At 41.2% G+C, this 14,030-nt stretch overlaps 1 protein-coding gene across 1 annotated transcript in view; it reads right to left on the bottom strand.

Moving 5' to 3' along the window:
• Positions 1-318: 318 nt before the first annotated feature.
• manbal (mannosidase beta like) overlaps positions 319-14,030 on the bottom strand; it is a 77,592-nt gene continuing 63,880 nt past the window's right edge. The window contains exon 3 of the mRNA XM_072277154.1: positions 319-1,496. Within this exon, the coding sequence (XP_072133255.1) occupies positions 1,389-1,496 (108 nt within the window). The 3' untranslated portion in view covers positions 319-1,388. The remainder of the gene's footprint in view (positions 1,497-14,030) is intronic.

The raw sequence follows: 14,030 nt of genomic DNA, 5'->3' as shown, positions 1-14,030 counted from the left end.
TGCTGCCTGGCCTGCTACGTTCACCAGCAACTTTTATTTGTGTTGCTTTCTAGTTCTCTATTTGTATTGTGCCATTTTGTGTGCTCTATTCTGATAAATACAAAGCAAAACATCTGATTTTAACATGAAGGAAATTCCAATCATACTTAATAAAAGCAACTACTGTTGGGAAAAAAGAAGTCTCTACACTTCAAAAACATAAAAAGCATCAAGGAACTCAACCAGGTAGCAACAATATCAATAAAAGTAAAATATGTTTGACTACAATGAACACACCATTTGAGTAGAATAGGAAATAAAGTAAATCAGAAAAGAGAATAAATGTTAATGAAGACAAATTCATCATTTTATTAATTTTATTTTGAAAATGTAGAGGAAAACTTTCATGTCATTTTAAATGCATGACATCTGAATAGTTCCACGCATTTGGATATAATTTATAATTCTAATATGAACAATTGTGTTAACAACTTGTGTTGCAAAATTAATGGAAAATCTCAAATTGATTATCAATGAAAATTAAATGCACCAAGAGACAAAATAACGAGTTTATATTTTTAAATCAGCAGACAAGGGGATTTTTAAGGGGTAAAGAGGGTAAGAAATACATTTCAATCTGTTTTACTGTATATATCAAGCCAAGGTGCTCTTTCATCTAAACACATTGCTGGGCTGCTTCAGTTACATTTGGAAATTAATTTTAATACGCTTGATAATATTCATTACTGATGTGCAAGTTATAGCCAGCCAAGCAGAATATCAAGTGAGAATTTTCAATTCTCTAAGTAACAGAATCCCTTTTATTAAAAAAAAACAAACGGATCTTCCAAAGCAGAATCATACATTTATTACAGGAGACCTAGTGAGCTCTCATGTAAATGTAAGGTCTCAATGCTTTAAAGTTTCCTACCGAATAAAAATGTTAAGTCATATCTAGTGTGTCACTCCCCACAGTGACTTGATGGATGATTTAACCCTGATCACTGCAAAAGATGTAGTGTTGCTGCCCAGTGTTAAATTTATGCACTGTTTCTATTCGGCGACTATTTAAAATAAAGAATATTTTCCGTGTAGTATACAAGAATGGGGTTATGTTGAACTGCAATATAGAAGAACGTGGAGTAGTGATTCATATATTTCTAATGCAGTGACTAGCTTAAGGAGGCTGGTTACAAGCTAGTAGCTCTTTAATTCTCTAGAGGCTGCAAGAGAGACAGCATATGAAAATTACATTTTTAGGTTCAAACACTTGTGAAACTCAACAACTGTAAATAAAATGTATAAATAGTAGAGAATTAAAAAAAAACATTTCCAGGAACAATGAATACAAAATGAGAACGAAGACAGAAACAGTGTTGTTATTCCATTTCTGGTGGACTTCCTGTGATTTATCTCTTTTTCTTGCTTTCTTTCTTTGCTTTCTTTCCTGATGAAGGAGTAGTAAGCTTCTGCTTTTTATTGTTATCTGAAGGCTTCAGCTCAGATTGCTCCCACTCCTGATGAGGATAAGATAAAAAACAAAAATATTTAATTTGGTTTCGACTTCCTCATATTAGGCATGCTCTAATAAAGTATCAGCATAAACACTACTGAACAAATGAAATGACCATTTATGCAAATGCGTAGTTATTGAAAATATGAAAAATCAGATCTAAACTTTAAACTTCTAATTACATTACTAAATGATTGCTTACAACTTTAATGGCAACCACAAGGTTTGAACTGTCATCAGGTCACTAACAGAAATCAAACCTACCATTGGCCCTCCAAGCAGCAAACGTAATGAAATTGAATATGTACTTTATACACTCAGTGGCCACTTTATTAGGTGCCTCCTGTACCTAATAAAGTGGCCACTGAGTTTATTTCAATCTGCTCATGGTCTTCTTCTGCTGTAGCCCATCTACTTCAAGATTTGATGTGTTGTGTGTTCAGAGGCTCTTCTACACACCACCATTGTAACATACAATTATTTGAGTTACAATCGCCTTCCTGTCAAGCTTGAACCACTCTGGCCATTCTCCTCTGACCTCTCCCCTTAACAAGGCATTTTCGCCCACAGAACCGTCACTTACTGGATGTGTTTTTTTTTTGTTTTTTCCACCATTCTTTGTAAACTCTAGAGAATGTGGTGTGCGAAAATCCCAGGCGATCAGCAGTTTGAGATACTCAAACCATAGCCTCCGACACCAACAATCATTCCACAATCGAAGATAGTAAAGTCACATTTCTTCCCTACCCTGGTGTTTGTTCTGAACAACAACCAAACTTCTTGATCATGTCTGGATACTTTTATGCATTGAGTGGCTGTCACATGATTGGCTGATTGGATATTTGCATTAATGAGCAGATGTATCAAATAAAAGTGGCTACTGTTATACCGTATATGCTGCAACTAAGGTCTTACCAAAGTGCTATGAAGGTGCAGTATTTATATATCTTATGTAATTTATTAAACTAGCTTTAATATTAAGTTACTTTCTATAATCTTCTATGTAGTTGAACGCATCAAGTAATATTTCAGAGGATGTCAGTGGCAGCATGAACTGGAACAAGTGCAATACTCATGGTCACTGCATTTTGAACACATTGATTGATTTTGTGCTTACAAAACCTCCTGAGGAATGACTAAAAATGGTAAATATTGATTGAAAGGTTTCTCGATTACAGAAATATACAAGGAACCACTCTGGGGTTCAGTGTTATTAATAGGAAAAGCTAAAAGATAATTTTGAAATCATCACAAAAACATGTTAATTCTGGACTATAAATCATATTAGCTTTGAATCGGGGGGGGGGAATATTTCTGGTAAAATGATCGAAGTTCTATGAATGGTAATGTATTGATGCACAATTGAAATATTGACAGCATGACACCAGTACTTGGAAACCCTGATTTAGTGGTTGACCTATGTTAAATTAAGCAGTTCAAAATGAGACACTGACAAATTGCAGCAACTAACTTAAAAATCCCCAGTTACAGAGAAAGAGCTCATGCGCAGAACCTGGGCATGAAATTCATGCCTGCAAGAAAATGAAACTCAGGGTTGTACATTGTGACACATAACTGTTATGTGCTTTGATAATTAACTTACTTTGAACTTTGAAAAGGAATAGTCGGAGACAGAGTGCCAGGAGAGGGCTTTTTGTGATCGGAAGCCTGTGACTAGTGATATTCCGCAAGAACCAGTACTGGGACCCTTGAAGCTTGCAATACACGTGAGTGATTTGCATGTGACTACGGGAGGCGAGATTAGTAAATCTGTGGGTGACACGAAGATTGGCAGAGTGGTTGAAACCAGTCTCAGAGCAGGAGTTCCCACCCTGAGCTTCATGGACCCCTTGCTTAATGGTATTGGTCCATGGAATCCCTACTGTGGAGAGATATCAATGTAATGGTGAAATGAGACGAAATTTAGCAGTTGGAGTTTAATCTAGATAAATGTGCAGTGATGCATTCTGGGAGCACTAATAAGGTTAAGATATATACTACAGCAGGGATGGTCATAAGGATTATTAAAAGAACAGAGAGAACTTATCTATAGATCCTTGAAGATGGCGGTACAAGTCGATAACATGGTTAGGAAGGCATATGGGAAATTAGTCTGCATTAGTCAGGGCATCAAATACAGAAGTAGACATCTTATGCTCTAACTTTATAAACCTTCATGACACATGCCAGTGATAATAAAGCTGATTCTGATTCTGAACATTGGTCAGACCTTATGTAGAATGCTGTTCTAGTCAGTAATGTATCGGATGGTGCTGGAGAGGGTGCAGAGGAGATTCATCTGGGATGTAGTAGCTCATTTACAAGGAGAAACACCAGGAGCTATGTCTGCTCCCCCCTGGAGTGCAAGAGATTAAGTTTGGACATAACCAAGGAACATAAAGTTACGTGTGTATAGATAGGGAAGATTGCAGGGAATCTCTCCCCGTAGCAGTGATAGATAAAACCAGTGGACATAGATTTAGGGGGAAGAGGTGTAGAGGGGACATGACGGGACTCTTTTCATACGGATAGTGGTAAGCAGCCGGAATGAACTGCTTAAGACTGTGGTTGAAGCTGGGCCACTGGTTTCCAGATGAGCACTTGAGTTGCTTAGGCATAGAGACCAACCAAGTGCTGGTGAAGGAATTAATAAAATATAAAGATTAACTTTATTTATCACATATACATTGAAACATACAGTGAAGTGTGTTGTTGGCATCAATGACCAACACAGTCCAAGGAAGATCTGGGGGCAGCCCGCAAATGTCGCCAACATAGTATGGCCATTTACTTACTAATCCTTACGACTTTTGGAGTGTGGGAGGAAACCAGAGCACCCAGAGGAAACCCACACAGTTGCAGGGGGAATGTACAAATTCCTTACTGACAGTGGCAGGAATTGAACCCCTATTGCTGGCGCTAAGGAATTACACTAGCAGCTATGTTGCCGTGCATGCGTGAGTTGGGCCAGATGACATGTTTTCTAGCTGTTTAATCTTATGACACTGGGGAAAAAAGTTCCCTTTGACTTGGGAACGAAAGAGCCTGCAGACACTGGGATCTGGAGCTACACACAAAACTCAGCGGATCAGACAGCACCCATTCAGGGAAATGGACAGTTAACATTTCAGGTCGAAAGCTTCATCTGGACTCATGGGTGAGAGTGTGGTCAAGGAGCAGGAAAGCAGAAGTCAGAGGCTCCAGACGAAGGGTCTTGACCTTCAAACTCGACTCTCCGTTTCCCTCCATTGATACTGCCATTGTTTTGCCAGTATCTGACAGAACATCATTCCCCTTCACTATCACATTCTCATTTTGTAACTTGTTAGACAAGAAACAAAGCAATTTAGTTTGTCTACAATTCCAACATACCAGCAATGGTAAACACAAAATAATCTGCAGATGCTGGGGTCAAAGCAACACTCACAACACGCTGGAGGAACTCAGCAGGTCGGGCAGCATCCGTGGAAAAGATCGGTCGACATTTTGGGCCAGAACCCTTCGTCAGGACTGAAGAGGGAAGGGGCAGAGGCCCCATAAAGAAGGTGGGGGGAGGGTGGGAAGGAGAAGGCTGGTAGGTTTCAGGTGAAAAACAGTAAGGGGAAAGATAAAGGGATGGGGGAGGGGAGGCAGGAAAGGTGAAGAAAGAATAGGGGAAAACACAACAGGTAGTAGCAGGAGGCGGGGCCATGAGGGAGATGATAGGCAGCTGGGGGAGGGGGCAGAGTGACATAGGGATAGAGGAAGGGAATTACCGGAAGTTGGAGAATTCTATGTTCATACCAAGGGGCTGGAGACTACCTAGACGGTATATGAAGTGTTGCTCCTCCAACCTGAGTCTAGCCTCATCATGGCAGTAGAGGAGGCCATGTATGGACATACCTGAATGGGAGTGGGAAGCAGATTTGAAGTGGGTGGCTACTGGGAGATCCTGACTGTTTTGGCGGACGGAGCGAAGGTGCTCGACGAAGCGTTCCCCCAATCTGAGTCGGGTTTCACCGATGTAGAGGAGGCCGCACTGGGAGTACCGGATGCAATAGATGACCCCAACAGACTCACAAGTGAAGTGTTGCGTCACTTGGAAGGGCTGTTTGGGGCCCTGAATGGTGGCAAGAGAGGAGGTGTAGGGACAGGTGTAGCACTTGCGCTTACAGGGATAAGTGCCAGCAATGGACATGTTCAGTAAGCACTGGTATTAATCCATTAGTCTCCAACAAACCTTGCCAGCAGGTGAGAAAAATGCTCAACGACTTTTTTCCCGCTTCCATTCATGATACATCAACTCAGATTATACACATTGCCGAATATTTTCAGGTGTGGATCCAATTTGCAACTGAATGACTCAGTAGCATCTGCTTTCATTACACCCTCCAGGAGCCTGATCGTTACCCTTATCCCTTAATCACCGAAGATTAATTTGGAATTTCCTGCTCCCATCCCTTTTCAAGCAGAGGACGTGCCCAGTCACTTGACTGTTCTGCAGAGGAGAATTTTTTTTTAATTTAGTGATATAGCACGGTAGCAGGCCCTTATGATTAATCTCTCCCTCTCCCAGTGTAAAGTGCCCTCCTGCTTCAAAACATCTGTCGTTGTTCCTGTACCTAATAAGACCAAGGTAACATGTCTGACCAACTGCTGTCCTGTGGCACTCACCTCAATACTAAGCAAATGTTTTGAGAGGCTGATCAAGGACTACATCTGTAGCATGCTATCACCCACATTGGACCCCCTACAATTCGCCCACCAACGCAACCAACGGACAGACAACGCAATAGCCACAGGTCTAAACACTGTCCTTAAACGTCTGGAGAAGAGGGATACTTAAGTGAGAATGCAGTTCTTGGACTATAGTTCAGCATTCAACACCATAATTTCCTTCAGGCTCGACTAGATGCTCAATGACTTCGGCCTTCACCCTGCCTTGTGCAGCTGGATCCTAGACTTCCTGTCACATCACCAGCAAATGGTAAGAGTGGGCTCCCTCACCTCTGCCCCTCTGACCTTCAACACAGGTGCCCCTCAGGGCTGTATGTACTAAGCCCCCTCCTTTACTCTCTGTATACCCATGACTGTGTCCCCACCCACAGCTCTAATCTGCTAAGTAAATTTGCTGACAACACTACACTGATTGGCTTAATCTCAAATAATAATGAGGCAACATACAGAGAAGAAATCATCATCCTGACACAGTGGTGTCAAGAGAACTACCTCTCCATCAATGTCGCAAAAACAAAGGAGCTAGTTGTGGATTACAGGAGGAATGGAGAGAGGCTAACCTCTATAGACATCAATGGATTTTGGTTTGAGAGGGTGAACTGCTTTAAATTCCTTAGCATAAACATCACCAAGGACCTCAAGTAGTCTGTACATACCGGCTATGTGGTGAAAAAGGCACAGCAACGCTTCTTTCACCTCAGACTGTTGAAGAAGTTTGGGCCACACACATCAAAGTTGCTGGTGAACGCAGCAGGCCAGGCAGCATCTCTAGGAAGAGGTACAGTCGACATTTCGGGCCGAGACCTTTTGTCAGGACTCAAGAAGTTTGGTGTGGGCCCCCAAGTCCTAAGAACTTTTTACAGGGGCACAATTAAGAACATCCTGATTGGCTGCGTCACTGCCTGGTATGGGAACTGTACTTCCCTCAATCGCAGGACTCTGCAGAGAGTGGTGCGGACAGCCCAGTGCATCTGTACACGTGAACTTGCCACAATTCAGGACATTTACAAAGACAGGTGGGTAAAAAGAGCCCGAAGGACCATTAGGGACCGGAGTCACTCCAATCACAAACTGTTCCAGCTGCTACCATCCAGGAAACAGTACCGCAGCATAAAAGCCAGGACCAACAAGCTCCGGGACAGCTTCTTCCACCAGGCCATCAAACTGCTTAACTCATGCTGACACAACTGTATTTCTATATTATATTGACTATCCTGTTTTACATACTATTTATTATAAATTACTATAATTGCACATTTAGACAGAGGCGTAAAGATTTTTACTCTTTATGTATATGAAGGATGCAAGTAATAAAGTCAATTCAATTCAATTTATATAGCTTCAATCACAAAAACAAACATGTCTCCTACTACCAACCCACTCATCTGACTATTCCCCTCCAAAGATGCTTCCTGATCCACTTGACATCCACTGGAAGTTTTTTTTGCTCCAGATTCCAGCACCTGTAGTATTTTCCGTCTCCTCTATCAGATCTTAATTGCCAATGTGCCCTGGATCCCAGAGGCTCTAAACTTTTGGACCAATCCCCAATGTTTCATCCTTAAAAAGGCCTTACCAAAATCCACGTCGACTACTTTAATCACTCTCATGAATACATTTTGTTACCTTTTCAGTAAATACAATTTCCTTCTAACGAACCTATGCTTATTTGATTAATCCCTGCATTTCAAAGTGCAGATTGTGGTGTCAAAGAAAATACAACACAGAAACAGGCCCTTCAGCCCGTCTAATCCTTGCCGAACTATTTAAACTGCCTACTCCCATTGACCCACACCAGGACCAAAGCCCTTCATACTCCAACCATCCATACTGTACCTATCCAAACGTCTCTTAAATGTTGAAATCAAGTTCACATGCACCATTTGTGCTGGCAGCTGATTCTGTACTCTCACGGCCCTCTGAATGAAGTTGTTTCCACTCATATTCCCCTTAAACTTTTTACCTTTCACCCTTAAACTATGGCCTCTTGTTGAAATCCCACCCAACCTCAGCGGAAAAAAGCCTGCTTGCATTTACCCTAGCTATGCCCCTCATAATTTTGTATACCTCTATCAAATCTCCCCTCCATTTTCTATGTTCTAAGGAATACAGTCCTAACTTATTCAATCTTTCCTTATAACTTAGGTCCTCCAGAGCCAGCAACATCATTGTAAATTTTCTACATATTCTTTCAACCTGATTTACATCCTTCCTGCAGATAGATGACCAAAACTGCACCAATTTTGTTTTCAGAAATTTTTCCCTACCACTAAAGTGCATGTAAGTCCTTGTGTAATTTATCTTACTTCATGTTGAACACTACCCACCATCACTTGTTTTGCATTATCTTCATATCTTTACAACTCCCAGCTCAAGAGCACTTACAGGGTTAGAGGACTTATTTATGTGTACATGCGTAGGTGTGAGGAAAGGGGCTTGTTCTGCTGGTTTTCTATTGTCGTTGCTTGCTGTTCTGAATATCGTAAACATGCTACGTTGGTGCCTGAATGTGTAACGACACTTGCGGGCTTCACCCAGCATATCCTCACACTGTGTTGGTTGTTAATGCAAAGATGCAGCTCACTGTATACTTTGATGTACATCTGATAAATAAAGGAATGAATGAATTCATTAATTATGAAGCCATTAAGCATGAAGACTCTTAAGAGACTTCACTGTTAACAGTTTCATCAAACATTCCCGCAAATTGCACCACAAAGAATACACCCGCCAATCATAATGCCATTAATTTCAAAGTAATTATGCAAAAGGAGAGGTCTGATCCACGGGATGAGATTCTAAACTGGAGAAAGGCCAATTTTGACAGTATCAGAAAGAATCTGGCAGGTGTAGTTTAGAACAGGCTGTTTTCTGGCAAAGGTGTACTTGGTAAAAGGGAGGCCTTCAAAGGTGAAATGTTGAGAGTGCAAAGCGTGTATGTGCCTGTCAGAATAAAAGGTACAGTTAACAGTTTTGGGGAACACACATCAAAGTTGCTGGTGAACACAGCAGGCCAGGCAGCATCTCTAGGAAGAGGTACAGTCGACGTTTCGGGCCGAGACCAAAGAAATTCCAGCATCTGCAGATTTCCTCATGTTTGCGTTTTGGGGAACCTTGGTTTTCAAGAGATTGAGCCCCTGATTAAGAAAAAAAATGGAGGTGCATAGCAGGTACAGGCAGGTAGCAATAAATGAGGTATTCATGCAGTACAAGAAATGCAAGGGAACACATAAGAAAGAAATCAGCAGGGCTAAAAGGCATGAGGCTGCCCTAGCAGCAAAGTGAAGGAGAATCCTAAGGGATTCTACAGATATGTTAAGAGCAGACAGATTGCAAAGGACAAAATTGATCGCCTGGAAGATCAGAATGGTAATCCATGGGAGGAGACAAAACAGATGGGAAGACCTTAAATGGATTTTATTTTTGCATCTGTATTTATTCGGGGGGCAAGCCGGTGTAGTGGCATCAGCACTGGAACTTGAGGTGGATAGTTCTGAGTTCGAACCCAGCCAGGTCCCAATCCTGGGCTACAGCAGTATCTGCGTGGAAGAAAGGCTTGGTAATCTACTTCTGTACCTTGCCACAAAAACCCTATGGACAACTACACTATCCATAGGGTCACCATGAATCAATGATGACTCAAAAGCACTCAACAACAATAATTTATTCAGGAGACAGACACAGAGTCTATAGAAGTGAAGGTAAGCAGTGGCGAGATCTTGGACTCTATACAGATTACAGAGGAGGAAGAGTTTGCTGTCTTGAGGTAAATTAGGGTGGATAATTTCCCAGGGCCTGGTAAGAGATTCCCTTGGACCCTGTGGGAGGAAAGTGCAGAAATTGCAGGACCCTAGCAGAGATATTTAAATCATACTTCACAACAGGTGAGGTATCGGAGGATTGGAAGATAGCTAATGTTGTTCCGCTCTTTAAGAAAGGCTCTAAAAATAAACCTAGTAATTATAGGCCAGTGAGTCTGATATCAACAGTGGGAAAGTTATTGGAAGGTATTCTAAGGGACTGGATAAATGAGTATTCAGTTAGACATGAACTGATTAGGGAAAGTCAGCATGTCTCTGTGCATGGTAAGTCATATCTAATCAATATTATGGAATTTTTCAAGGAAGTTACCAGGAAAATTGATGAAGAGAGGGCAGTGGGTGTTGTCTTCATGGACCTTAGCAAGGCATTTGACAAGGTAACACATGGGAGGTTGGTCAAGTAGGTTCAGACATTCGGCATTCAAGATGAAGTAGTAAATTGGATTAGATATTTGCTTTGTGGGAGAAGCCAAAGAGTAGTAGATGGTTGCCTCTCTGAGACTAGTAGAGTGCTGCTTGGTCCATTGTTGTTTGTCATCTATTTCAATGTTCTGGATGATAACGTGGTTAACTGGATCAACAAATTTATAGAGGATACCAAGATTGGGGGTGTAGTGGAGAGTGAGGAAGACTATCAGACCTTGCAGTGGGATCTGGACCATCTGGAAAAATGGGCTGAAAGAAATGCAGATGGAATCCAATGCAGACAAGTGCAAGGTGTTGTACTTTGGTAGGACCAGCCAGGGTACATCTTACACAGGGACGGGCAGAGCAATGAGGAGTGCTGTAGAACAAAGGGATCTGGGAATACAAGTCCATCAGTCATTGCAAGTGGTGTCACAGGTAGATAGGGCTGTAAAGAAAGCTTTGGGCACATTGGCCTTCATAAATCAAAGTATTGAGTACAGGAGATGGGATGTTATGTTGATGTTGTACAATGTATTGGTGAGCCTAATTTGGAGTATTTTGTGTAGTTTTGGTCACCTACATACAGGAAAGATGTAAATAAAATTGAAAGAGTACCTGGATGACCTGAGTTATAAGGAAAGATTGAACAGGTTCCTTGGAACACTGAAGACTGAGCAGAGATTTGATAGAGGTATACAAAATTATGAGGGATATAGATAGGGCAAATGCAAGCAGGCTTTTTCCACTGCGGTTGAGTGGGACCATAACTAGACCTCATGGTTAAGGGTGAAAAGTTTAAGGGGAACAAGGGGAACCTTCTTCACTTAGAGGGGTGTGAGAGTGTGGAACGAGCTGCCAACGCAAGCGATGCACACAAGCTCAGCTTCAACATTTAAGAGAAGTCTGGATAGGTACACAGATGGTAAGGGTATGGAGGGCTATGGTCCTGGTACAGGTCGATGGGAGTAGGCAGTTTAAATAAGTTGGCATGGGATGAAGGGCATGTTTGTATGCTGTACTTTTCTATGACTCTATGATTCTAATCAATTACATATCCTTTGCAAAACTTTTACCTTTCTTCATGGGAATTGTAATCAAGATCTTTCCAAAACCTAAAGCATGCCATGCCCTGTATCTTCAAGTATTCTAAATACATTGAAAAGTCTTTCCTTTGATTTTATTTCCATACGCATAGCATATTATCTTTTATAAAAGCATTCATAAGTTGAACCATAACTGATGCCTGTCTCACTGGTCTGAAATTTCCTGCATCTCTTTTGAGTGAAAAATAATTAAGAATCAATTGCCAATTTTAAAAGTTTTTGCACATATCTTTCCAGTAGCTAAGTTAGATGTGCTGGGGTTCCTACTATTTTCTGCATTTGTTCCTTGGAGACCATCAGGTCACCTTGTTTACTGATCAATAAAAATGCACAGCTGTTCAACAGGAAGGTTGGCAAACAGATGATCAATGTGATGACTCACTTCCACAACTTCATGTCAGCTCTAGATCAAACAAGTTACCAATGTCTACTTGTTAAAAAGTGGCTAATCATCCAACAATCAACTTTCCACTCTCACAAATATTAAGCAATTAGCAGCCAACATAATCAAAGACCACACCCACCTGGACATTCCCTCTCCTATCCCTCTCATCAGGAAGAAGATACAAAACCTGAAAACATGCACCACTGTTTCTGTTGTTTCAAGACTTTTTGTACAATGAAATGGATTCCTGATCCATTATCTACCTTGTTATGTCCTTGCAGTTTAATGTCTGCTGCATTGCACTTTCTCTGTAACTGTAACACTACATTCTCATTCAGTTACTGCTTTTTCCTTTTGTTAACTGAATATACTGCTGTGATGAAATTATCTGTATGGATGGCATGCAAAACAAAGTTTTTTTTAAAACTGTACCTCACTACATGTGACGATAATAAACCAATTACCTCAACTCCAATTTATTTAGCACTTTTTCAATCTCTAATCGATAAACGTTACTTGATAGTCCTCTTTAATCCCATGTTCAATTATGATTGCTTATATTCTTTCACGACGAAGAAACCTTGAGATGGGACGTGAGCAGATGATCAACTCAATTATTCACCGATTAAGGCAATGAGGAAGAATGAAATTTCAAAGTGAATGCGGAAGGCGAGCGAGGGTTCAGAGCTGACTACATGCCATTCGATAACTCTGCTGCCGGACAAGGAGTCTGTGTGGCCTAGCGCTGTGTCCGAAGGGTAGGCCTCTGCACTCGAGCCACGTTTCTCTCTTTCCATAATATTACCGAGGTTCTGTGTTTATGGATTTGGACTATGGCTATGGACTTTTTCTGCCTTATGGTTTTAATATTCTGTGTTGTTACCCTTCTTTCTCGGTTTTCTTGTGTGGGGGAGGAGGGTTTGGGGGTCGATGCTCTTATTGCGCTTTTGCACGGGGAGAGGGGATTTGGAGGCTGATGTTCTTGTGTTTTGTGCAGAGGGGGTGTTGATAATTATGTTGCCATTCTTTTTTTTTGGGGGGGGGGTTTCCTGTTTGTTTTTGAACTGACTTCCATGGTTTTCTTTGTTTCGTGGCTATCTGGACAAGAAGAATCTCAGAGCTGTATACTGCATGCATACTTTGATAATAAGTGAACCTTTGAAACTTTGAAGTTAAATGCTGCTTATATTATTCACATCTCTTGCAATATTCAAACCTGAATGACAAATCATACTGATTTATTTCTTCTTCAGGCCTGAAACGCTGACCATTTGTTCATTTCCATGGACGCCGTCTGACCAGCTGAGTCACTCCATCATTTTGCATGCATTGCTTTGGATTTCCAGCATCTGCAGAATTTCTCATGTTTTTGACTTATTTCTTGCTGTGTTTTCCTGACATTCACTCTGTATTTCTGTGTCATTTTCCTTCAGGGCTTTCATGCCTTTTTAAAAAAACGAGTTGCTTGATATTTCAGAACCAGCGAGCTTTGAAGCACGGTATCTTTGTTATTCATTAAACAACCGTCCTTTAAAATCACTTTCTTGCGGGGAGAATACCACAGTTTCTGCAACACATTCAAACTGACTAATCTCAATCTGACCAAGAGCTCCATTACTTTATTTGCCTAAGGTCCTGACCGCTCTGTGGGTCAAGTTTAAAAAGGTTTCTAGGTTCTATGTTGTGCTTCGAATAAAATGGGCAAAATTGGAGAAAACTAACCTCAGTGCTTTTAATTAGTCATCTGCAAACATCACTCAATTAGCTTGGCTCATGGGGTATATTGCAATAGCATCTTGGTCTGGGGGGTTCTGACAGATCACAAGCCTTGGAAATGGTCGAGAGGGAGGGTCAGAGACCGCAGGGGAGTTGTGCAGAGAACCTTCTGAAATTAGGATTGGATAATCCAACTCATTGTGGAATTGGCCTAATTTTGTAGGATATTCACATTCACCATGTGCATCAGCTACAATCTACATAGAAATGTTTCAATAAAGTGCACACAAGGTCCCTTATGGTACACAGATTTTGAAGATCAAGGAATATGGGATCTACAGAGAAATTGGCTTTGCCATGGAAGACAGAGGAGAGTGGTGGAGATGGAG

The sequence above is a fragment of the Mobula birostris genome, chromosome 2 (genome assembly GCF_030028105.1).
Source record: "Mobula birostris isolate sMobBir1 chromosome 2, sMobBir1.hap1, whole genome shotgun sequence".
Classification (NCBI taxonomy): Eukaryota; Metazoa; Chordata; class Chondrichthyes; order Myliobatiformes; family Myliobatidae; genus Mobula; species Mobula birostris.
This window is presented reverse-complemented; position numbering and strand designations above follow the sequence as displayed.